Consider the following 26476-nt stretch of genomic DNA (forward strand, 5'->3'; position numbering starts at 1 on the left):
TAAGCCAAAATCAAGAGTTGGATGCCCAACTGACCAAGCCACTCTCAAGTGCCCATAAAAGTGTAGTAATTTTGGGGAAAAAAAAAAAAAGTAGTAATTTTGGTGTTTCACTGGAGGGTGGAAGACAGAATGTGATCTGCTTGAAGCTTTCAAACTCTTGCATATTGTGAGGCATTAAACAGGTCATTTACCTCTTTTTTTTTTTTTTTAAGATTTATTTATTTATTTATTCAGAGAGAGCGAAAGAGAGGCAGAGACACAGGCAGAGAGAGAAGCAGGCTCCATGCAGGGAGCCTGACTTGGGACTCGATCCCAGGTCTCCAGGATCACACCCCGGGCTTCAGGTGGCACTAAACCGCCGCGCCACCGGGGCTGCCCTTACCTCTTTTTAAAGGCTCTCTCCACACTCATTTTGCATATTGCTCATCTGCTTATAGGTATCTTCTAATAATAAAGTCTTTATTAGGGATCCCTGGGTGGCGCAGTGGTTTGGCGCCTGCCTTTGGCCCAGGGCGCGATCCTGGAGACCCGGGATCGAGTCCCACGTCAGGCTCCCGGTGCATGGAGCCTGCTTCTCCCTCTGCCTGTGTCTCTGCGCCTCTCTCTCTCTCTCTCTCTCTCTCTCTCTCTCTCTCACTGCGTGCCTATCATAAATAATAAAAAAAAAATAATAAAAATAAAGTCTTTATTAGATGGGTCATTGTATCCTTCCCAGTGGTGTGTAGTTTTAAGGGACTGTCAGTTTTGTGTCCTGAAATCTCCTCGTATTGTTTTCTGAATGAGTGATTGTATAAGGAATTATGTTGTTTGGCCTTGAGGGAGAGGGGTCTCAGAGGAGGCAGGGACACAGGATTCCAAGAACATAGTCCTTGGGGGAGACATTCTGAGTTGGTCTCAGCCCCTCTGTGAGACATATATAGCAGCAGATTATCTCAAAAGAGCAAAATGCAGTGGAGCTGTATTTTGTGGTGGACACTTCGTCATATCCCCAAGCTGTTGCTGAATACAGCCCAGTGTTCATGTTGGAGTAATCTGGTTACTTGATTATATTTTTAAATAATCTGCGAAGTATTATAGCATCAAAATATTTAAGTGTGTGATTTCACCACCAAAGGAGAGTCCTCTGGGTTGTAGCCATGTCTTGATTTTTAGGTGTATGCTGCCTCTTGGTGCATCTTTTAAAGTAGTACAGAATTCAGTGATTTGAAACCTCTTTGAGTTCTAACAGTTTTGTGGTATCATTGAGACACTGCAGGAAAGACAGGAGCTATTTCATGGTTGCATAATTCTTTACTCTGGAGATTTTTCTAGTTTGAAGCTGGTAATCATTTTTAATGGAGGTGGGTTCTAAATGAGGCCCCAAAGTCATTTAAAAAGCTCAGTGCTGTGACCAGAGCTTTGGGTTCACCTGTCCTAGGTATAGGAGATTTTATTTCCACATTTTACCTCTTTAATAGCAGGACACATGTGAATATCCTTAGTACAAGTAGCAGATTTGTACCTGGAGTAACCTCCAGTTATAAACCCAGTTACAGTTAATTGATACTCTGATGAGTGGTAAATATTGTTCTTTTGTTTCTTTTCTGCAACAGAGCTGATTTTATTCAAAAGATGTTGTGGTGAGGGAAAATCCCAAGTAGAGGTGTCTGCGTCTGTTTCCTAGTCACCTCAGTTCACTTCTGCCTCAGTACTGTCAGCTTGCCCGCACTGTGCTCAGCTTCTCTTTCAGTGGAGCCACAACAGGATAGAGGTGAAGAAAAGGAGGGAGGGTTACTGGTCACATCTAAAACCCACGTTGTTGGGATCCCTGGGTGGCTCGGCGGTTTAGCGTCTGCTTTTGGCCCAGGGTGTGATCCTGGAGTCCTAGGATCGAGTCCGGCATCGGGCTCCCTGCATGGAGCCTGCTTCTCCCTCTGCCTGTGTCCCTGCCTCTCTTTGTCTCTCTCTCTTTCTGTGTCTCATGAATAAATAAACGTTAAAAAAAAAAAAAAAAAAAACCTGTGTTGTGGGGGATCCCTGGGTGGCTCAGCGGTTTAGCGCCTGCCTTCAGCCCGGTGCGTGATCCTGGAGTGCCAGGATCGAGTCGCGCATCAGGCTCCCTGCATGGAGCCTGCTTCTCCCTCTGCCTGTGTCGTCCTCTCTCTCTCTCTCTCTCTCTCTCTGTGTCTTTCATGAATAAATAAATAAAATCTTTTAAAAAATTAAAAAATAATAAAACCCGTGTTGTGGGAACGGGCCTGCTACCATCCCTTTGCATCTTTTTTTTTTCAGTTGTGCAGAAGTTTCTGGGTCTTCAGTGAGCTCAGCAGAATGAAATAAGTCCAGGAAGCTCCTCATTCCATGTTTTAGCAGTTTAGGCAGTCTCGTTTTAAGTGTTCTGTGTGTTTTTGTTCAATTTTTTTATTTTTTAGAATGGTTTCTCCTATCTTAGGTGTGTGCTTTCTAGGCTTGACCTTGTTTAGATTCACTTGTAAATGTGTGAGGCAGAAACTTACCTGGCTTAACTATGGCTCACTGGAACTATTTACTCACAACAGAGGTATTCCTGTAGCTTGTTAGAGAATAATTCCATACAAATTGTGAACGAGCAGTGTTTCAGGTGAGAAGGTTGGCATACCTTTCTTCCTCCTTTTCTTTTCTTTCTTTTCTTTTCTTTTTTTTTCCTTTTTTTTTAAAAAGATTTTATTTATTTATTCATGAGAGACAGAGAGAGGCAGAGACACAGGCAGAGGGAGAAGCAGGCTCCATGCAGGGAGCCCGATATAGGACTCGATCCTGGGACTCCAAGATCATACTCTGGGCCAAAGGCAGGCACTAAACCACTGAGCCACCCAGGGATCCCCCTCTTCCTCCTTTCTTTTGGCCTTTTCTCACTTTGATTTCCCTTGTACCACTTTGGACCTGTGTTCTTAAAATTCTGTCCTTAGACTCCCCCCTTTCCACTCTTTTTAGCACAGTTGAGACACTTTCAAAAGGATCTTTACTAAAAATATGTATCTTTATATCTGAGGAAGTGTTGGGTTTCTAATCTTTAGAAATTTGGTAAAAACAGGAAAGGGGATCACTGGGTTCTGTCTTTTCTTTGTTCTAAATTAATTCTGTCCTGGCTGTTTCTTGATGGGTTGGCACATTTCAGGCCTCTTGCCAAGTTTCTTTTTCTCCTTGCTCCCTGCTCGCTGTTAGCCTGGTGTCCTCAGGAATACGCCTCTGTGTCCCTTACTCCTGGGATAGGACCCAAAAGTCTAAACAATCCTTCATTTCTTCTCTGAGGACAAGCAACAAAATAGATACCTTTTAGCCTTTTTTCCTTCCTTCCTTCCTTCCTTCCTTCCTTCCTTCCTTCCTTCCTTCCTTCCTTCCTTCCTTCCTTCCTTCCTTTCTTCCCTCCTTTCTTCTTCTTCTTTTTTTATTTTTTAAGGTTTTATTTATTCTTGAGAGACACACAGAGGGAGAGGCAGAGACATAGGCAGAGGGAGAAGCAGGTTCCCTGCAGAAGCCCAATGTGGGACTTGATCCCGGAACTCTGGGATAATGCCCTGAGCCAAAGGCAGACGCTCCACCACCGAGCCACCCAGGCGTCCCCCTTTTTTCCTTTCTTATTTCAAATCTCCCAGATTGCTCTGGGGCCTCTGCACATATTTCTGGTTTCTAGGTAATAGGCCAGTCCCTGGTTAGATTGATAGAACAGGCTCAGATAGAACAGGCTTTGGCAGCCCTGTGTACCTTGAGAGCAATGCTTATATTTCCTTTGTCCTCAAAAGAGAAGTTTGTGTGCATGTGCTTGAAACAATCCCCAGGATCAAGGGAAGGAGGATTGTTGTCTCTCCCTCACAAATACCTAATCTGTATCAGTGCCTATAGACATATGTAAAAGCAAGAACAGACTTGAATATAAGAAAATAGTGTTTCCTTGGTTCAGTGCTTTAGAGAACAAATGTGCTTTTGTGTTTTCTGCTTTAGTTTTTTTTTTCTGCCCATGAATTTGAGGATATTTTGATATCTTTGCTTGTCACAGTCCATATCAAGTTTTTTATTTCTGAAATTGGTTAAAAATAAGTTTTCATGAAGTCCAGGGCTATGTACCAAGCTTTGTGTGTTGTTCTTTTCTGTTGAACTGGCTTATTAACCCTTTATGTTCTTTTCAATTAAGAATGATTTTGCTATTTTCTCTCTTGGAGTCTGTAAGAAAATAAAAAGTAAACTAAAGATACAGTTTAGCCAAAATTTTACTTAGCATTCCTGACTTAAGTTGTTTTTTTTTTTTAAGATTTTATTTATTTATTCATGAGAGACACAGGGAGAGAGGCAGAGACACAGGCAGGCTCCATGCAGAGCCCGATGCGGGACTCGATCTTGGGACCCCAGGATCACGCCCTGCCAAAGGCAGACGCTCAACCACTGAGCCACCCAGGTGTCCCTTAATTTTAATATTTTTAAGTAGACTCCATTCCCAATGTGGGGCTTGAACTGACAACCCTGAGACCAAGAGTTCCATGCTCTGCTGACTCAGTCAGCCAGATACCCTGATATTTTGGTAGAGGTAATAGAAATATTGGATTTATAAACCAGTTTTGAGGAAATTTGTAAATAGACCTGCGCAGTGTGAAGGCACCAAGGATGGTTGTCTTTACAAAAAGATTCATATAAAACCCAAGTGCTTAACCTGAGGCTATAAAAATGTGTTGGCCAGAGAATTTCAAATTCTAACCAAGCTTCTTAGAGTGTGTGTTTGCTGATTTGCATTTCAAATGTCTGTGCTGGCCCAACTAATGAACTTGGTGACCAGGTATTGTTCTTGCTATGGAGGCAGTGCCTTACTACTTCTTAAAATAGTCTGACCTTGTTCACCACTGTATCTGATTGCAGTTTCTCTTTCTTCGCCAGAGCTTTTTTTCATTGCCACTTTCTAGACTTGCTGTGTTGTTGAATTAAAACAAACAGAAAAGCAGTTTATATTGTGCCTCTTAATTTTAGGTGTCAGTAGAGCTTTATTATTGTCTGACATAATTTTTAAAGGTTTATAGGTAATTTATAGTTTTGTTGCTGTTGTGAATGGGATGTATTTAAACAGTTTTCATTTTCTAATTGCTTTTTGTTGGTATAGGGGAATGCTATTGATTTTCTTTTTCTTTATAATCAAGCTTCTAACTTACAGTAAAGTTCACAAATCCAGGGACACAGCTCACTGGATATTTATAGTATTCACCTGTGTCATCTCTACCTTTGTGCCCCTTCTCAATTTTCATAGAGTAACCACTATTTTGGTCTCCATTATCATTTTGAACTTTATGGGAGTAGAATCATACCACATAGTCTCCTTAGTGTCTAGATTTTTTTCTTGCTATATCACACCTGCAATTCATCTGTGTTGTGTGTGGCAGTAATTGGTTCCTTTTCATTTTTGTGTTGTACATCATATGAATATACCACAGTTTACTTAAATTAAAAAAAAAAATTTTATGTGGGCAGCCCTGGTGGCTCAGCGGTTTAGTGCCTGCCTTCAGCCCAGGGCGTGATCCTGGAGACCTGGGATCAAGTCCCACGTCAGGCTCCCTGCATGGAGCCTGTTTCTCCCTCTGCCTGTATCTCTGCCTCTCTCTCTCTCTCTCTCTCTCTCTGTGTCTGTCATGAATAAACAAATAAAATCTTTAAAAAAAAGAGATTTTATGTATTTATTAGAGACAGTGAGAGTGAAAGAGTACACAAGCAGTGGGAGATGGGGCAGAGGGAGAGGGAGAAGCAGGTTCCCTGCTGAGCAGGGAGCTTGATGTGGAGCTCTGTCCCAGGACTGGGATTATGACCTGACCCAAAGGCAGGTGCTTAACCAACTGAGCCACCCAGGCACCCCAGTTGTTGTTGTTTTAAAGATTTTATTTATTTATTCACAAGAGACACAGAGAGGGAGAGGCAGAGACACAGGCAGAGGCAGAAGCAGGCTCCATGCAGGGAGCCCGATGTGGGACTCGATCCCAGGACTCTGGGGATCATGCCCTGAACTGAAGGCAGATGCTCAACCGCTGAGCCACCCAGGTGTCCCAGTTGTTTTCTTTTTTTAAAGCAAAAGCCCTTAGTGAAATGAAATGGCCGTCAGATTTTATTGTAGTTTGTAAATAAATAATAAATAATAATAATAATAATAAATAAATGGGGGATACTTAATTATGCAAAAAATAAATAAATAAAATGAAGGGATGCCTGGGTGGCTCGGTTGGGTGTCTGCCTTTGTTTTGGCTCAAGTCATGATCCCTGGGTCCTAGGATGGAGCCCTGAATCTGGCTCTCTGCTCAGCAGGGAACCTACTTCTCACTCTGCCCCTCTCTCCACTTGTGCTCTCTCTTTCCCACTCACTGTCTCTCAAACTTTCTTGCTCACTCTCAGATAAAATCTTCAAAAAAATAAAAATAAAAAAGGAAAACAATTACTGTAATATACAAATTTCAGCAGTATCAGAAAATTTATTTATTTGAAAAGAGATGTAATTCATTTTGGAGTTCAATTATATGTTCAAGGAGTTAGTGTCTATAACCAGAAAGTCAGCCTAACTATTTTAACTAATCTTTGCAGGGTATACATTTATTTCCATTTGTTGCTTTCCACTGGTGAAAAAAAAATTCAATCTCAGCAAGTTCTTTTTTTTTTTTTTTTTTAAGATTTTATTCATTTATTCATAGAGACAGAGAGAGAGGCAGAGACACAGGCAGAGGGAAAGCAGACATCATACAGAGAGCCTGACATGAGACTCAATCCAGGGTCTCCAGGACGCCCTGGGCTGCAGGCGGCACTAAACCGCTGCACCACCGGGGCTCCCCAAGTTTGTTCTTTTTAAGAATATCCTCCTTCCCATTTTATGCAGTAAAATGTGGAACCAAAGTGTCTTAAAGCAAACAAAGGACAAACAAGTAGAGATTCCTGTAGCTGGTGGTTCACAGACTCCTAGGTAGAGCAGTGGAACCGCTTGACTTCTGGGGGAGCAGTCCATTCATAAGCTGACAAAATTTTAACCATTTTATTATTATTTTTTTCTTTTTTTTTTAATTTTTATTTATTTATGATAGTCACAGAGAGAGAGGCAGAGACACAGGCAGAGGGAGAAGCAGGCTCCATGCACCGGGAGCCCGACGTGGGATTCGATCCCGGGCCTCCAGGATCGCGCCCCGGGCCAAAGGCAGGCGCCAAACCGCTGCGCCACCCAGGGATCCCAATTTTAACCATTTTAATGTAAACTTCCAATGATCTAAAATAACTAATTCAACCTACATTATTTCCTCTCTGAACATCTCTGACAGCCCCACAAATCAAGCCAGTGGTCCTTTGGTTAGGGTCCAGTTTTTAAATTTTTTTAATTTGAAAAAATTTTTTAAATATTTCATTTATTAATGAGAGACACAGAGAGAGGCAGAGACATAGGCAGAGGTAGAATCAGACTCCCCATGGGGAACCTGATGCAAGACTTGATCCCAGGACCCTGGGATCAGGACCTGAGCCAAAAGGCAGATGCTCAACCACTGAGCCATCCAGGTGCCCCAGGGTCCAGGTTTTTTTATAAGACAAGAACCCAAACCACATCTTGTATTTAGGGCATAGGTATTATCTACTGAGTTATATAATTTTGATAACAGTGATTTTGCCAAAATTCAGAACTTAATCTTGTCTCAAGTATCTGTTTTGGCAAACTAAAGCCTAGCTTGCTGCTATGCTTTTCCTCTCTCCCCTAGTACCTGATTTAGACCCTAAAGACCCCAATAAAAACAGACATGGTAATCAACACACTGTGGTCTTGTTTACTCTAATGCATAAATATTAGAACATCTTGATTTGGTTCTATTTTTCGAGATTGTGTTCATTAGAAAGGAGCTTTTACTGGGTGCCTGGCTGGCTCAGTCAGTGGAGTGTGTGTGACTCTTGATCTCAGGGTTATGAGTTCGAGCTCCATGTTAGGTGTAGAGATTACTTAAAAATAAAATCTTTAAAAAAAAAAGAAAGAAAGAAAGGAGCTTTACTAGTAAATACTGAAATGTATTAGGCTTCTGCTGTGGGAATTTTCTTATTTTAAACATTTAAAAGTAAAACAATTTTTTTTTTTAAAGATTTTATTTATTTATTCACAAGAGACAGAGAGAGAGAGGCAGAGACACAGGCAGTGGGAGAAGCAGGCTCCATGCAGGGAACCCGACGTGGGACTCGATCCCGGGACTCCAGGATCACGCCCTGGGCCAAAGGCAGGCTCTAAACCCCTGAGCCACCCAGGGATCCCCCAGTAAAACAATTTTCAATCCAATATACATAGTGGTACAAACTATTGCATAGAAAAAAAGGTGCAAGCTCCTTCTCACAAAAACAAGATTTCCTTGTCAAATATCCTACCAAGTCATGACAGAAATAGTGAAGTCTCACTAGAAAAAGAGACAGCAGGTACTTGGAAGCAGAGCTTTAAACACTGATCATGATTTCTGCTATAGAAATGTTTGTGCCCCTTCCCATTCATATATTGAAATTTAATCCTGGAAGTGATGATATTTGGAGGTGGTGAGGGGTTTCTTTGAGGGGAGGGGTGTTTTAGAAACTTTCTTTTCCATCAACCTTTCTTTTGGTATGTTCTCACAGTAGTTATGATTGGTCCTTAGTCATGACAGGGAGAAGGTACTGCCTACCTTACTGGTTTGCATCATACTTGGTTACTTGGTCATATTGTGCAGGAAGATCCTCAGGATGGCTATTGTCATGCCCAGAATGTTAGTGCTGGTGATCATGGAGCACTGGGTGATCAAAATATCGTGATGACCATGATCCTCTATGGTGGTATTGGCAACTGAATAGCTCCTTGGGCTGATGAGGTTGAAGATGCTGAAAACAGTAGTGTTGTGGAAAAAGTTATAGAAGTCTTTGACAATGACAGCCAGGGGTAGGGGTGTCCAGCGTACTACTTGACTAGGTGATGGCAGCCAGGTCATGGCCTACAGAGAGATTGAGATTATAATAGGATGTTCTAGAGGCTTCTCACTACAATTAATTCTGGAGTAGGGTGGAGGATAAACCTAGGCATCAATTTCCTTCCGATACCTTCCAGATTACTAATGCACCACTGGGGAAGAGGAGGTTCTCTATGTTGTGAGTAGAGTGTCAGGTATGTTAGTGCTCAGCAGAGTCTGCTGTATTCAGAGTGCTGTCCAGGTGCTCACAGGTAGGCTCATTTGGGATACTTATTCTTGCCTAAGAGTTTTAAATATTGCCTTTGTTAAGTACTTCTTCAGCAGAAACTTGGAGAACTTTGAATAACTTGGTTCTTGATTGTTTTTTTTGCTGATTACTCTTCCTTGTTAGTTTAGCAGTGCTTCCAAGAAATGGCTCCAGTCTTTTCCTTTTTCTTTCTAGTCTCTTGGCATGGTTTTAGACTGGTAGGTTTCCTTTGTTCCTGTTTGTCCCTCTAGTATTTACATGCTTTAGAAGTTCCACAGGAAGGAAGATTCCGTCTGCTCCTGTAGCTCTTGTCTGAAACAAGTGTAACTGCATAATGAGCCCCTCACTGCCTCATAAGAATGGACAAGTCTTTTTATTTTTTTAAAGTAGGTTCCAAAAAATTAAAAAAAATAAAAAATAAAGTAGATTCCACACCCAATGCGGGGCACGAACTCATGACCCGAAGATTAAGAGTTGCATGTTTTACCAACTGAGCCAGCCAGGGGCCCCCATGAGTGGACAAATCTTATGTAGAAACTGCAAAATGAGAAGTTGCAATTGTTTAAGGGATCAAAGAATATTTTTGGTACTAAGAATTTCTTTCTCTGAGCTGTGTTAATTACAGCAAAGTGATTTTTACAGAAAAAAATTACAGATCCTAATGTAGTTCAGTACATAGATTTGTGAGATCTTTATAATGCTCAGATTATTATATCTAAGCTTTTTCTCCCCCTAAATATGACATTTGCAAGGGGTGATATCTAGTGCTTCTTTTGAAACAGGAGTACTTTCTATTAGTCTCAATCTAAAAATTATTCTGTTCCCTATTGAGTATTTATCCAAAGAATATGAAAACACTAATTAGAAGGGATACATGCACCACTGTGGTTATTGCAGCATTATTTACAATAGCCAAATTGTGGAAGCAGCCTGAGTGTCAGTAGGTGAATGAATAAAGAAGATGTGGTGTACAATGGAGTATTATTCAGCCATAAGCAAGAGTGAAACCTTGCCATTTGCAATATAATGGTTGGATCTAGAGAATATAATGTTAAGTGAAATAAGCTAGTCAGAAGAAGACATATACTGTTATGATTTCATTCATATGTGGAATTTAAAAAATAAAATATGAACAACAGCAAAAATATATAAATCAAAAAGCACGGGATCCCTGGGTGGCGCAGCGGTTTGGCGCCTGCCTTTGGCCCAGGGCGCGATCCTGGAGACCCGGGATCGAATCCCACATCGGGCTCCCAGTGCATGGAGCCTGCTTCTCCCTCTGCCTGTGTCTCTGCCTCTCTCTCTCTCTCTGTGACTATCATAAATAAAAAATAAAAAAAAAAAAAAAATTTTAAAAAAAAAAAAAAAAAAAAAAAAAAAAAAAAAAAAAAAAACAAAAAGCAGACTTTTTCTTTTCTTTCTTCTTTCTTTCTCTTTCTTTTCTTTTCTTTTCTTTTCTTTTCTTTTCTTTTCTTTTCTTTTCTTTTCTTTTCTTTTCTTTTCTTTTCTTTCTTTCTTTCGATTTTATTTATTTATTCATGAGAGACACAGAGAAGGAGAGAGAGAGGCAGAGACACAACACAGGCAGAGGAGCCTGATGTGGGACTTGATCCTGGGTCTCCAGGATCAGGCCCTGGACTGAAGGTGGCGCTACACCGCTGAGCCACTCAGGCTACCCAATGTATAGAATTCTTGAATCACACTATTGTACACCTGAAACTAATATAACACTGTATGTTAAGTGCACTGTAATTTAATTTTTTAATTTTAATTTTATTTATTTTTAAAGATTTTATTTTTACTTATTCATGGGAGACACACAGACAGAGACATAGGCAGAGAGAGAAGTGTGCTCCCTGTGTGGAGCCTGATACAGGACTTGATCCCAGGACCCTGGAATCAGGCCCTGAGCCAAAGGCAGACGTTCAACTACTGAGCCACCCAGGTGTCCCTTGTTTATTTTTTTAAAAGATTTATTTATTTATTTATTCATAAGAAACACAGAGAGGAGGGGGGGGGAGGCAGAGACACACACAGGCAGAAGGAGAAGCAGGTTCCATGTAGGGAGCCCAACATTGGACTCGATCCCGGGACTCCAGGATCACGCCCTGGGCCGAAGGCGGCACTAAACCGCTGAGCCACCCAGGCTGCCCTATTTTTATTTTTAAAAAGATTTTATTTATTTGACAGAGCGTGAGCAGGGGTAGGTTAGAGGGAGAGGGAGAAGCAGGCTCCCTGCTGAGCAAGAGAGCCCAATGCAGGGCTCTGTCCCAGGACCCTGGGATCATGACCTGAGCCACTCAGGCGCCCCTGGAATTAAAATTTTTTAAAATTATCCTGTTCCCATGATCATAGCCCCCAGTTTTTTTTGTACATTATATACTTGAACAATATGAATTTTAGATAGCAGGTGCATAGGAAGCATCACTGTATTATAAACCAAATAAAGAACCTCAATTTATTGCCACATAGGGAAAAGCATACCATTTATAGTGTCCCCCAGGGAAACCTCTGGAGTTGTTTACAGAACAAAAAGGCCAAAACATATACTGGTGGGGTTTTTTATTGAAACCTTTCCGATTTTAATGATCTGACTTATTTTTATACTTTTTGTTTTTAAAGAATTTGCAAGTTTTTCTTCATGCTAGTAGTTCCTTAATTTAAGTCTGGAAAAGATTAGAAACTGTTAATGTTTTGGATGGCATAAACTACTTAAAATCAGGTCAGTGTATTTGCAGAGGACAGTCTGAAAAATCTTTGAAGATTAGTTACACTCTGGAAAACAGAATTTATTGACTCAGTTGTGTTTAGATGTGTTTGTGAAAAATAATGATCAGTGGCAAGAGTATAAATTTTGTTTATGGTCTGCCTGTTGTTGAATCATAGTAGAATCAGTTCTAAGTTGATTATTTCGATATTTGGGTAGGTCCATTATGACTTATGAGAGAATGAATTTTCTGTTTGTCAGATTCTTTTTTAGTATATTGGTACCAACTTTAATGGACCAGGTATAACTCAGATTGTCTGCCTTTGGGGACACTTTAAAGATTATAAAGCTACTTTTTTCCCTTTGGAGTTTGGGAGAGTGTGTCCTTTGTCATCTGTGAAGGACTTATTCTTCAGTTGTTGGAAGTTTTCCTTGTTATCATTAGAAAACACTTACCTCTTTATGTGCAAAGTGTATTATTAACTGATGATCTGGAGATTTTGATGCTTTTCTGTCCTTTCATCTAGGATGGTTTTGACTCTAAGTGACAGAAAATCCTAATGAAACTGGCTGAAAGCATAAAGGGAAATTTATTTTTGTTACATAACAAGATATCCAATACTTTAGTGACAACATCAGGGACCCTGATTTCTCTCCCTGTGTTGTGCTAGCTCACCATGTTGGCCTAGTCTTCTTTTTTTTTTTTTTTTAATTTTTTATTTATTTATGATAGTCACACACACAGAGAGAGAGAGAGAGAGAGAGAGAGAGAGGCAGAGACACAGGCAGAGGGAGAAGCAGGCTCCATGCACCGGGAGCCTGACGTTTGATTCGATCCCGGGTCTCCAGGATCGCGCCCTGGGCCAAAGGCAGGCGCCAAACCGCTGCGCCACCCAGGGATCCCTGGCCTAGTCTTTAGGCTAGTATCTTTTAGGGTCACCAGGTAGCTATAATAGTCTCAGATACACATCCAGACAGAATTTCTTTTTTTTTTTTTAATTTTTATTTATTTATGATAGTCACAGAGAGAGAGAGAGAGAGAGAGAGGCAGAGACATAAGCAGAGGGAGAAGCAGGCTCCATGCACCGGGAGCCCGACGTGGGATTCGATCCTGGGTCTCCAGGATCGCTGCCCTGGGCCAAAGACAGGCGCCAAACCGCTGTGCCACCCAAGGATTCCCAGACAGAATTTCTATCCAGAGAAAGAGAAGAGACACCTCTCTCTTGTTCTTTAAGAGCGAGGTGCCTTTTCCCAGGAGACCCCTGGCCAACTTCTCCTCATGTCTCATGCTTAGAAGATGGTCACATGCCCTTTCCTAAATCAGCCGTCTCAAAGGGATAGAAGTACTGTTTCAAATTCTCCCTGAGCAAGAATGGAGTTTGACATTCCTTGGAGGTTGGACTACCTAACTTGGGAATCTGTCAGCAAGGAAAGAGTGGAGAAAGACGTCATCATTTACACCTTCTCAGTCCTTGGTTTTCAGCATGGGCCTTGGTGGCTACCAGACTTGAGGAGCAACCTCTGGTTGTTTATAAGAGAGTCAGAGCTATCGCTGTTTCCAGTATTTCAAGACTGGGCAGTAGGTGGGGCAAGCCCAAGCCCTTTGCCTGCATCAGCATATCCCACAGGATTAGTGGAGGGCATGTCTTCAAATTATAGGTGTGGAAATTTGAGATTTTATTTATTTATTTCAGAGAGAGAGTGAGCAAGCAAGTGTGCATGCGCGTACACACACATGTGCAGTGTGGGGGCAGAGGGGAAGGAAGAGGGACAAGCGTACTCCACACTGAGTGCAGAGACCCACACAGCCTTGAACTTATGACTCTGAGTTCATGATGAGCTGAAGTCAAGAGTTGGAGGCTCAAATGACTGAGCCACCCGAGTGCCCCATAGGTGAGGAAATTTGAAGTTAAGGGACTTACCCACAGCTTCATGCTTTGAAAGCCAGGGCCTCACAGAGATTGACAGAGTTCTGGGCATTTGCACTTTCTTAGGTTCCAGGTTTATTTAAAAAGAAATGCTAAAACAAAGCTTTCAGAAATTTGGTGTATTTTACATGTTTACTTTTCTTTTTTTAAAAAAATTGATTTATATACTTTAGAGAGCGTGAGAGAGAGCACAAGCAGGAGGGGCAGAGGGAGAGGGAGAGAGAACCTTGAGCAGACTCTGCACTGAGGGCAGAGCCTGTTGCTTGTGCTCGATCTCATGATCCTAAGATCATGACCTGAGTCTGGTGCTTAGCAGACTATACTACCCGGGTGCCCATTACATGTTTACGTCTAAGAAAATATTTCAAACACGAAAATAGTACCATGACTTTATGTACATATCATGTAGAAACAAAATACCAAAAGTCTGGATCTGACTGGAGATTATATTTGTGCCTTCCAGTCTGTAGATGCTGCAGAGATTGCCTCTTCTGGAGTGCTTGGCACTATCGATCCCTCTCTTTTCCCAGACACCCACTGACCCAGGCTAGAAAGTTTAGCTCCGTCCTGGGTACCCCATCCCCCATCAGAGGCAATCCTGGCCTGTGGCAGGGCCAGGCAAAAGCCAATTGACAGTGCTAGGTAGGGTCCACTCCATAGGGGGCACCTCTAGGAGTCTCGAGAGGCCTTCACAGCACCTTCCCCACTTAACACTGCCACTGTGTGACTCCTGTTTTCATATTGTTGTGCTTTTACTCCCTGCAGCCCTCTTCCTGGAATTATTTCATTGTGTCCAACAAACCTGTTTTTGAACACTTCTGGTGTGCCAGGAACTGCCTTGGACCCTAGGTAGAAATGCAAGATGGTGACAGGCAAGTAAATAGGTGACAGTACAGTGATGTATTGCTGAGATAGTTGGCACAAGGTACCTTAGAAGCCATAGAGGTGTGCACCCAACTCATGTTTGGGAGAATGAAGGCTGGGAAAACTCTGTGGGGCAGAGAATTGCCTTCTGAAGGAGGACTAGAGAGTGGATAGGCAAGCAAAAAAGTGTGTGTGCATTGAAGTGGTGCTGATCAGTTATAGGGATGGAAAGTCATTTACTTTTGTTGATAACCGTGAAATAAAGCTTCCTGGGCAGCTTTGAATCAAGAAAATTTTGTGGTTTTACAGCAGTGTTTTTCAGTAGCCTATTTTGCCCATAAATTATGAGGTTCAGAAGAAAAATAATGTTTTATCTCTTGCAAGTAAAGCTATATTCCTGCTCCTAACAATATTTTTCTTTCTTAGTCTTAATCTTTCAGATGTAGTCTTGCCTGCTACATTCCTAATTTCAAAATATATTCAGTATTAGAGAAGTTGCCCATTACTTTAACTTTCTTGAGAGAAAACTGGCATTACAAGGTGTATATATAAGTACAAAGGACCTTTCCTTATCCCAGTGCTTGGTGTAGAGTTATACAGTAACTCTGTGGTGCAGGATAAGGCCATAAATTGATGGCCATCGATTCAAAGTAGAAGAAATCAGAACCCTGAATTTCCTTGGGAAAAGCAAACCCTTTTTATGATGCTACGACTCAGCAAGGATTGGCTTCCCCTGCCTGCTCCTTGGCCTTTGGCAGAAAAGTTAAAAATCTAGTGTGACCAGATTTCTCAAAAACTCTTCCTTGAGTCAGCGAGAGACCCTTACCATTACTGGATATGGTGAGAAGTCTGAACAAGATGAATTTGTGTTGCCTTATGTTTTTTCCCTGAACGTTTATCTTTGAATATGAAATAAACAGGGATAGTTGCCTTTCTGATGACTGTTAACATATTGTAGCTCTAAAATCAAATCCTTTAGGGAATGTGGAAAGTTAGGACAGCCAGGAAAGGAAGAAAATGTGGGCTTCTGTGTGTAAAAAAAATGGGTGGAGGAAACCAAAGTTGTATCATTCAGAAAAACTTGCCACCTGCCTCTCATGCACCAGGCAGCACTGTAGGTGCTGGGAACAAAACAATCCCATTTTAAAAAAATATTAGTTTTTTAAAAAGTAATCTCTATACCCAGCATGGTGCTTGAACTCACAACCCTGAGATCAAGAGTTGTGTGTTAGTTAAACTGATGGAGCCAGCCAGGTGCCCCCAGAATCCCTTTCTTATTTATGGAGCAGATATTCTATGAATTCCAGGGAAATTGTAGCTTGCTAGGTATTCTGATTCTTTCTTCTCTCTCTTTCCTGTTAGGAAAGAAGAATAAGTGGAACAGACTCTGACTGTTGCTTTCAACTCGCCAGGACCTTCTGCCTAGCTCTCCTTTCGTGGCCCATGTGCTGCATCCTCTGCCCTCAGTGTGCAACTGGCCCCCAACGCAATGTGTGTTTGTCAAACCATGGAAGTGGGGCAGTATGGCAAGAATGCAAGTCGGGCCGGAGACCGGGGTGTCCTCCTGGAGCCCTTCATCCACCAGGTGGGCGGACACAGCAGCATGATGCGCTACGACGACCACACTGTGTGCAAGCCCCTCATCTCCCGGGAGCAGCGCTTCTATGAATCCCTCCCTCCCGAAATGAAGGAGTTCACCCCTGAGTACAAAGGTCAGTCACTGGCCAGTTTGGAGAGAGCAGCAGCCTTGGGCTTTTGCAGGCCATCGGCTTAGTTTTCCTTGTTTTGTTGGCCATGTGATGTGATTGTAGATCTCTGTTGTCTCAAAGCAGGTAAATCACTTTGTTAAGCAAAATTTGAGACCAAAAGCACCAACGAGGTCTTTAGATCTTGAAAATCTGAATTCACTGGTAGGTAAACCCTAGAAGAATTCCCAGTTGTGAAGAGAATACAGTTAGCAAGATGGTTTCCCCTATTTCCTGGGATGGTCTAGGAGAGGGGAAGAAGTACTTCTCTGGCCCCAGAGGAGGAAGAATTCAATGCTTTCCAGGCTAAGTTGGTGAGACAGCTAGCTGGTAAGGAGGCTGTGTGGAGCCTATGTCTGTATGTGCTGGGGGAATGAATTGATGGTAAAGAATTTACAGACGGACTAGGGGGGCCTGGAAGTTCTAACTTTTGATGGAAAAGTATAATGTTTGAGAATATAAATTGACATTATAGAATAGGACCCCATGAATATATACCAGAATTAAGTCACTTTTTTTTTTAAGATTTTATTTTTATTTCTAAGAGAGAGAGTGAGATGGATAAGTAGACCCTGTGCTGAGTGTGGAGCCCGATCGCGGCTTGATCTCAGGATCCTGAGATCATGACCTAAGCTGAAACTAAGAGTCAGACACTTAACCAACTGAGCCACCCAGGCCCCCAAGTCACTTTATTTTAAAATCTGATTTTTGTCACTGTGTTTATATATTTTTATGATTGCCCGCCATGTGTAAGTTAAGTTTTGGGGGATTCTGCTATTTTAATTTCCCAACACTATTATGAATTTAGTCATGTTTATACATCCTTTGCTTAAGGAATCCTCAGTTTTGAAAAACCAATACATATTAGTATTTCTTGTTTCCTTAACTCTTTTTTATTGTGGTAAAAACGCATAATATAAAGTTTACCATTTTTTTTTATTAAAGATTATATTTATTTATTCACGATAGACACACAGAGAGAGAGAGAGAGGCAGAGACATAGGCAGAGGGAGAAGCAGGCTCCATGCTAGGAGCCCGATGTGGGACTCGATCCCGGTTCTCCAGGATCCCGCCTTGGGCCAAAGGCAGGCCCCAAACTGCTGAGCCACCCAGGGATCCCAAGTTTACCATTTTTAAGTGTACAATTGAGTGTCATTAAGTACATTCACAATGTTGTATACAATTATCATTATCTATTTACAGAACTTTGTCATTGCCTCAAAGAAAAACCCTGTACCCATTAAATAATAACTCCCCTTTCTCCCTCACCTGAACCCCAGGTAACCACTAACCTAACTTTGCCTCTACAAATTGGCCTATTGTAGATATTTCATATAAGTGGAGTCATGTAATTCTTGTCCTTTGGTGTCTAGCTTATTTCACTTATGTTTCCAAGATTCACTTTTTCTGTAGCCTGTACCAGAACTTCATTTCTTTTTTATGCCTGAATACTATTCCATTGTGGATATATATCACATTTTGTTTATCCATTCACCTGTAAAAGACTCTTGGGTTGTGTTGTTCCCACTTTGGGCTGTTGTGAATAATGCTCCAATGAATATTAGCTATTAAGCATGTGTTTGAGTCCCTGTTTTCTTTCTTTTTTTTTCTTTTTTAAAAGATTTTATTTATTTATTCATGAGAGATACACATATATAGAGAGAGGCAGAGACATAGGAAGAGGGAGAAGCAGGCTCCATGCAGGGAGCCCCATGCGGGACTTGATCCTAGGACCTCAGGATCATGCCCTGAGCCAAAGCCAGATGCTCAACCACTAAGCCACCCAGGCTTCCCAGATTTTTTTTATTTATTTTGAGAGAGAAGTGTGTGTTTTTGCTTTTGTTTTAAAGATCCTGTTTTGAACTCTTCTGGGTACAAACCTTGGAGTGGAATTGCTGAATCATATGGTAATCCTGTTTAACTTTTGAGGAAACACCAAACTGTTTTATATAGTGGCTGCACCATTTGACATTCTTACTGACAATGTTCCTATTTCTCCACATTCTTGCCAACCGTACTTTCCTTTTTTTTTTTTTTTTTTAATTGTTAATAGCCCTCCTAGTGGGTATGAATGGTATCTGATCATGGTTTTGATTTGCATTTCCTTAATGACTAAGGATATTGATGTGTTGTTGTTGGCCATTTGTGTATCACTCTGGAGCAGTGTGTATTCAAGTCCATTGTGTAATTTTGAATTCGATGATCTATTTGCTATTGTTTTCAAAATGGAACTAGAAAAATATTGAATTTGAAGGAATAAATATTCTAAGCCTGCAAAAGGAGAGAGAAGCCAGAGTAGAACACATTGCTGTCTCTAAGTGGCTAAGAACAGCAGTTACAAATGCTTTCTAAATGCAGCTTCAGCCACCTACTCTTCCACACTCAACACATTCATGGCCAAATCTTCTGCTATAAATATGCCCAAACCAGATAGAGAACTATAGGCCCTGTTAGCTCATGGAGTCCTTCTCATGTTAAGGGGGAAAAAAATCTCTTCAAAGAGAGTTGAACCCTGGCTCCAGAGAAATGTTTTCTAAATCACAACCACTGGAACTGGGACAAGTTTGAATATCAAGGTGCCTCCCAGGGAAGGATTATCATAGCATTGGTTCAGTTTTTTCCCCACAACTTTCTCTGCCTGAAGAACAGAAGTCTTTTTTTTTTTTTATGATAGGCACACAGTGAGAGAGAGAGAGAGAGGCAGAGACACAGGCAGAGGGAGAAGCAGGCTCCATGCACCAGGAGCCCGACGTGGGATTCGATCCCGGGTCTCCAGGATCGTGCTCTGGACCAAAGGCAGGCGCCAAACCGCTGCGCCACCCAGAGATCCCAAGAACAGAAGTCTTTAAAAGCCATAGCAAATCATTGGTTTATACTTTCTTTTCTTTGCTTGGGCTGCATTTTCACTAGGAAAAATAAATATACTTTCTCAAGTATACAGTTAAACCAAAATGTGATCCTTTCTTATTAAGTCAAGTGAAGCCAAATTTATTCAAAGAAAATGGAAGCTATTATTGGTCCAGTTCATATATACGAAAATGCAACAATGCAGGGCTTTTAGTTTTTATTTTGAAGTAAATTTAAAATTATAGAAAAGTTGCAAAAAAAATTAGAGTCCCATACACCCAACATCCTCTAATGCTCCTGTGATGCTAGCACTCTAGGTAAAGCCCTATCATACATCTTTCCTTGCCTGGTTGTGGGCCATGTGCAGGAAGAGTCTGACACATCTCCTCAAGGCTGACCCATCTCTTCCAGCTCTTGAGTCCCATCAAGATATTTAAAAATGTCTTTATGAATTGAAAGCTGCAGTTAATGGTTGCTCCAAAATAATTGAGATGCCAGATGTGGACTTGGATATAACCAGCATAATCCAAGCCGATGAGCCCACTACTATATCAACCAGTGCATTGGACTTAAACTTAGTGCTTGAATTTAATTATGGATGTTGAAGGACAGGGATACTGAAAGATCATGATTAACACAAACCCCATCTCCCCTCCTTCTTGTGCTGTACCAGCTTCTCTGTTACTGCTACAGGGCCCTGTCCGCTATTCCCATGCTTTCAGCAGTCAGCAGTGTGCCAGAAAGCCTTCTTAAGTGCTTTGGCAAACAGACTAAAAAACAGCCCTTTTATGAATATCAGGTGGGTTTTAGTCTAATGTGGAAGAACATGCTGAAGATTCAAATGAAGTTCAGTGTCCAGACGATGTATCCCATCAAAGGAGAAAGGAACATTGTATCTTTTTTCTTCTCTCTATTTGGCCAGAAGCTGAAATCAAGAGTCAGATGCTTAACTGACTGAGCGACCCAGGAGCCCCTAAATATCCTGTTTCTTATAGTACTTTAGCCCACTAGTTTTAGAATTGATCAGTGTTCTTGCCTATGACAATTACTGTTATATGCCTAATGGTGACTTCTGTTTCCGTCATTCCTCTCATATTCTAGATGTGGCCACTGGGACTCCTTTACATATTGGCTCTTGTGTGCTTCTGACATATACACCCATAATTTTTGACTACTTTACTTTCCCTTACAACATGATGCTGCAGGCTCATCTTTTATTTTTCCTGCCCCAATTCAGGAACCTACCATTTCTCCAGGGAGCTTTGCTTCCTTTTATTGTAGGAACGGTATTTAGAAAAACCAAGATCTTGACACTAGATGGACTGATTGCTACTGGGGTATCATTGTTTTTTAGGCCCTTTCAGCAGATAGGTCTAGAAAATACATGTATAAATACTAATCTACACCTACACACATATCTCTTTATTGCCAGGAGCACAGATGTTTTTAAAACTCAAGCAAGCTAAGGAAAAATGCCAGTGATATTCTGTGTTTTGGCAGTAAGTTCGAAGAGGGATTTTTATTTATTTAGTATGACCAGCTGCAGTTGTCAGGTGTTACTGCATATGGTACTGAAAATGGGGTTCTAGGCTTTTGTATCCTTTTGCAAAACTTTCCTCATTCATTAATCATTTGTTTATTAAGCATCTACTATATTCCAGGCTCTGTGCTCATTAATGTAAAAGACAAAAGTACTGGGGCACCTGGGTGGCTCAGTGGTTGAGTGTCTGCCTTAGGCTCAGGTCATGATCCCCTGGCGTCCTGGGATCGAGTCCCACATTGGGCTCCCCGAAGAATCCTGCTTCTCCCTCTGCCTATGTCTCTGCCTCTCTGTCTCATGAATAAAAAAATAAAATCTTTAAAAACAAAACAAAAGTACTATACCTTCAGGGTGCTTACATGCTAATGTGAGAAAGAGTAAATAAACATATAGACAAAACAATTTATAGATTTTGATAAGTGCTGTGAAGAAACTAAATATGGTTCTATAATTAGAAATAATAAGGCTTCTAAATCAGAACACTTGAGATAGGATGATCAGGGAAGGAACATCTGGGGAACTTGAAGGAAGTGTGAAAAGCAGCCATGGGCAAGGGCAATGGGAAGAAGCATTCTGAGCATAAGCAAAAGTTCTGAGGCAAAAAGAGAAAATAAAAAAAAGCTTAGATGTTCTAAGAACTAGTTTCCCTCTTTATCAGTTAAGAGTTAAGAAGCATTCAGTTGAAAAATAGTCAAAGGACTTGAATAAACATTTCTCCAGAGAAGATACGCAAATGTCCAATAGGCACACATCACCATTAGTCATTAGGGAAATGCAAATCAAAATCATAATCAGATGACATTCATACCCACTAGGAGGGCTATAACAATTAAAAAGAAAAAGGAAAGTATGGGTTGGCAAGAACTTAGAGAAGTAGGAACATTGCCAGTAAGAATGTCGAATGATGCAGCCACTACAGAAAACAATTTGGTGTTTCCTCAAAAAGTTAAACGGGGGCAACCTGAGTGGCTCAGCAGTTTGGCGCCGCCCTCAGCCCCAGGTGTGATTCTGAAGACCCAAGATCGAGTCCCACATCGGGCTCCCTGCATGGAGCCTGCTTCTTCCTCTGCCTGTGTCTCTGCCTCTCTCTCTCTGTGTCTCTCATGAATAAAGTAAGTAAGTAAGTAAGTAAAACAGGAGGGCAGCCTGGTGGCTTAGCGGTTTAGCGCCGCCTTCAGCCCAGGGCGTGATCCTGGAGATCCGGGATTGAGTCCCACGTCGGGCTCCCTGCATGGAGCCTGCTTCTCCCTCTGCCTGTGTCTCTGCCCGTCTCTCTCTCTCTCTCTCTATAATAAATAAAATCTTAAAAAAAAAAAGTTAAACAGGATTACCATATGATCCAGCAGTTCCACTCCTAGGTTTGTACCCAAAAGAGTTGAAAACAGGATCTTTAAAACAAAAGCAAAACATTCTCAAAATAAATAAATAAAATCTTAAAAAAAAAAAAAGAAAAGAAAAGAAAACAGGGACTCAAACAGATGCTTATAAGCTAATATTCACAGGAGCATTATTTACAACAGCCCAAAGTGGGAACAACACAACCCAAGAGTCCATCACAGGTGAATGGATAAACAAAATGTGATATATATTCATAATGGAATAGTATTCAGGCATAAAAAGAAATGAAGTTCTAGTACAGGCTACAGAAAGAGTGTATCTTGGAAACATTATGATAAGTGAAATAAGCTAGACACCAAAGGACAAGAATTATATGACTCCACTTATATGAAATATCTACAATAGGCCTTTTGTAGAGACAAAGTTAGGTTAGCGATTACCTGGGGTTCGGGTAAGGGAGAAAGGGGAGTTATTATTTAATGGGTACAGGGTTTTTCTCTGAGATGATAAGAAAATTCTGGAAATAGATAGTGATAATTTTTTTTTTAAGATTTTATTTATTCATGAGAGACAGGGAGAGGCAGAGATAGGAGAAGCAGGCTCCATGTAAGGAGCCTGATGTGGGACTCTATCTTGGGATTCCAGGATCATACTCTGAACTAAAGGTAGATGCTCAACCACTGAGCAACCTAGGCACCCTGATAATGAAAATTGTATACAACATTGTGAATGTACTCGATGCCACTAATTGTACTTCTAAAAATGATTACAATGATAAACTTAATGTTACGTATTTTTTAAGAATATAGTTTAAAAAATAAAATCTTCATCACATGTGATCTTTAGTGTCTATTGAAATTAGTCACAAATGCCAAGAAAATTAGGGCTTATATTAGATGAATTAAAAGACCATTGATTTTTGTTTTCCCATCTGCATACTACCTAGGTATGAGTAATGATGTAAAAAAAAAGTCAGTATCAAAAATAAGTATTCCTTAATTTATTGGTTGATTGTATGGCTCATTTAATTACCAAGTCTTCTTTAGTCCTGGTAGAGCTGCTTTCTGGCCTACCCACAGCACAGCCATTTCTCTCCATAGCAGGTATGATGCTCTGTGTCTACCAGTGGTCTGTCAGGGTACTCAAAATTATGTGCTTGAGAAGAAGGAAAGGTTTCCAGTATAGCTTTAGACGAGACTGGAACAGTCTCTTTTAGACAAAAGAGCTAATCGTAAAGGAGATAATGATATATTTAACTATATAAAATTTAAAACTTATGTTTATCAAAATACACCTTCAAAGAAAATGGATAAATATATTTACAATACATATAACTGGCCAAGGATTAGTTTCCAGAATATATATCTAAATCTATAAATTAATTCAATCCTTATGAAAAAGACAATTCAATAAGAAAATGAGTAGAAATTTTAAAAATCATTGAAAACCAAAGACTAAAAGCTGATTTTTAAAAAACATCTCTAGCCATACTGATCAGAAAGAGAAGACATAAATGTCCAATATCAGAAATGATAGATGTGTTGTCACTAGAGTCTACTGATATTTAAAGCTAAAAGAATATTATGAAAAACTTTATGCCAAAACTTCTACAACATAGATGAAAGAGACACTTTCTTGAATAATACAAATGAAAACTCTCAAGAAAAAATGGAGACTGAATAGTACTGTCAAATAAATTGAGATTGGAGTTTAAAGCATTTTAGCAAAGAAAACTCCAGGCTTATGGGACACCTGGGTGGCTCGGCTATTGAGCATCTGCCTTTGGCTCAGGGCGTGATCCCGGGGTCCCAGGATCGAGTCCCGCATCAGGTTCCCCTCATGGGGCCGCCTTCTCCCTCTGCCTGTTTCTGCCTCTCTCTCTGTGTGTCTCTCATTAATAAATTTATAAAATCTTTAGGGGATCCTCGGGTGGCTCAGCGGTTTAGGGCCTGCCTTCAGCCCAGGGTATGATCCCAGAGTCCTGGGATCGAGTCCCGCATCAGACTCCCTGCATGGAGCCTGCTTCTCCCTCTGCCTGTGTCTCTGCCTCTCTTTCTTTCTGTGTCTCTCATGAATAAATAAAATATAAATACATAAATACATAAATACATAAATAAATAAATAACTTTAAAAAAAGAAAGAAAGAAAGAAAAAAACCCCCTCCAGGCCTACACAGTTTCACTGATGAATTCTACTTAAATATTTAAGAAAGAAATACTTAGAGTAGTTCTACGGAAACTCTTCCCCCAAAATTAAAGAATTGTGTCCCAACTCGTCCTGCAAGGCCACTAAAGAAAATAAATGGACCTCATGAACCTAGATATAAAAAATTTGAGTAAAATTTAGTTGATTGAGTCCAACAATATTTAAAAGGATAATATATCATAACCAGGTGGGTTCTGACTTTATCTGCATTATCTGAGTAATGCCAGGTTAGGTTTCACATTCAAAAGTTAAATGGAACTTGCCATATTAATAATCTAAAAAATCATCTATGTCTTGTCTCAGCAGATGCAGAAAAAGCATTAGATAATTTCCAATATCCATTCTTGATAAAACAACAGCAGCAAACTAGGAATAGAAGGACAGTTCCTCCACCTGAGGGCATATATGAAAAACCTTCAGCCAGCATCATAATGATGAAACCACTGCTTTGCCCCCTAAGATCAGGAATGAGACAAAGATGTTCATACTCTCCACTTATAGTCAACATTTTGGTCAGTTCTAGCCAGTGTGATTAGTCCAGATAGTGAAATAATAAAAGGCATTCCAATTGGAAAGGAAGAAGTAGAACTATCTTTATGTGCAGATTACATAGAATTTTGTTTTCAGATGTCTTCTACTCAAGGAGTAAACCAAGAGCAAGGAGAAGTAGAGGACTATAGAAGGAACAACCCTCACCCTGGTCAACATGACAGCTGTCTTGCAGGCTTAGAGGACATTCTAGGTCAAAGTATAAGGGGCAGCCCCAGAGACTGAAAAGATTGCAGACTAGAAGGCATTCAGGCCGGAACAGATGAGGCTCTAGTAAAGACAGAGAGGAGGTTGCAAAGGTAAACACTTGCAGGAGAGGTAGCCATCTGTGTAAAGCTGCCAGGGTGCAGGTGTGAGGCCCACTGCCATGCAGCATAATGGGAATTTAAGAAAAAATCCATTTCATTTTTTTTTTCAGGAATTTTTCTAAAAGGGCCCAGGGAAGAATAGAGGCAGGGCCAAAAAGAATGATATTCTTGGTCTGGCATGTTGACTTATTTATAAATGCTTCTCACTTTGTTCAGATTATAGAGCAAATTATGTATACTGAAAATGTGAAAGGTTAAATGTAGCTGACAGAGGTTGGATGTAGAAGTTAGATGATGGGGAGCCTGGACTTTTATCTTTTCTTTTTAAGATTTTATTTATTTATGTGAGAGAGCGCATGAGTGGAGAGGAGGGACAGAAAGAGAGGGAGAAGCTGACTCCCTGCTGAGTGAGGAGTCCAACATGGGGCTCGATCCCAGGATCCTGAGATCATGACCTGAGCTGAAGTCAGATGTTTAACTGACTGAGCCACCCAGGTGCCCCTGGACTTTGTTCTTCTCCTCCCTTCCCTTCTCTTTCTTTCTTTTCTTTTTCCCTCCCTTCCCTTTCCCCTTCCCCTTCCATTTCGTTTCTTTGTTTCTTTCTTAAAAAACTCCTTGGGCTGGATTTGTAGGTATTGTATTTTAACTCCTTTGGTAATGATTCAGAAGAAATCATGAACAACTTGGTTGATATAAAATGGACTGTAAACTTTTGCCTGAGTATATAGCATGGAGAATAGGTGTCTCAACCTAGAAGTGCCGGTGGTTTGGTGAGGCAATTCTGTCTGGTGAGGTTAGAATAGCCTGATGCTCACTGTGGGCAGAAGACTTGCTTTGGGGATTGTTTTGCAGGGAGAAGTCTTAATGTCTCTCCATCAGGCAGAAGGAAACAGATTGAGATGATGACATGGAATGGCAGTATCACAGAGCAGTTAAGTTAAATGGTTAAGTTCTGTCACGTGTGGGTGTCTCCAGGACACACAGTCCTACTGAATGGTACAGAAGTCAGTCACTGGAAGTACCAAGATTGTAGAAGAGAGCGAGAAATACATATATACCTATGCATGATCAGAGGTCAAGTAGCAGACTTTGAGTTGGGGTAAGTGGTCAGCTGTATTCTGGAAATGTGTCTGTTGGGCATTGTTCCTACATTGATCTTCAGTTGGTTCAGGGCAGGTGATGTGCTGTGGGACAGCAGGTACCAGCAGTCTGTGCTACACAGACCCAGCCTGTGTAGACATTTGTTGACTAGCTGCCTTTTTTTCAAC

The 26476-nt window shown here is 40.9% G+C and overlaps 1 protein-coding gene and 1 pseudogene across 4 annotated transcripts in view; both read left to right on the plus strand.

The window, feature by feature from the left end:
* IP6K1 (inositol hexakisphosphate kinase 1) overlaps window positions 1-26476 on the plus strand; it is a 66228-nt gene that overhangs the window by 29045 nt on the left and 10707 nt on the right. The window contains exons 1-2 of one of the 4 annotated variants that reach the window (XM_049098151.1): window positions 14578-14684; window positions 16039-16261. In XM_049098151.1, the coding sequence (XP_048954108.1) occupies window positions 16120-16261 (142 nt within the window). In that variant the 5' untranslated portion in view covers window positions 14578-14684; window positions 16039-16119. Of the gene's footprint in view, window positions 1-14577; window positions 14685-16038; window positions 16389-26476 lie in introns of those variants that run through there. The other 3 variants (XM_025455886.3, XM_035703182.2, XM_025455889.3) reach the window with 3 other exon arrangements.
* LOC125753157 (aminoacyl tRNA synthase complex-interacting multifunctional protein 2-like) lies at window positions 16395-26463 on the plus strand (annotated as a pseudogene).

Source organism: Canis lupus, chromosome 20 (assembly GCF_003254725.2).
Source record: "Canis lupus dingo isolate Sandy chromosome 20, ASM325472v2, whole genome shotgun sequence".
NCBI classification, from domain to species: Eukaryota; Metazoa; Chordata; class Mammalia; order Carnivora; family Canidae; genus Canis; species Canis lupus.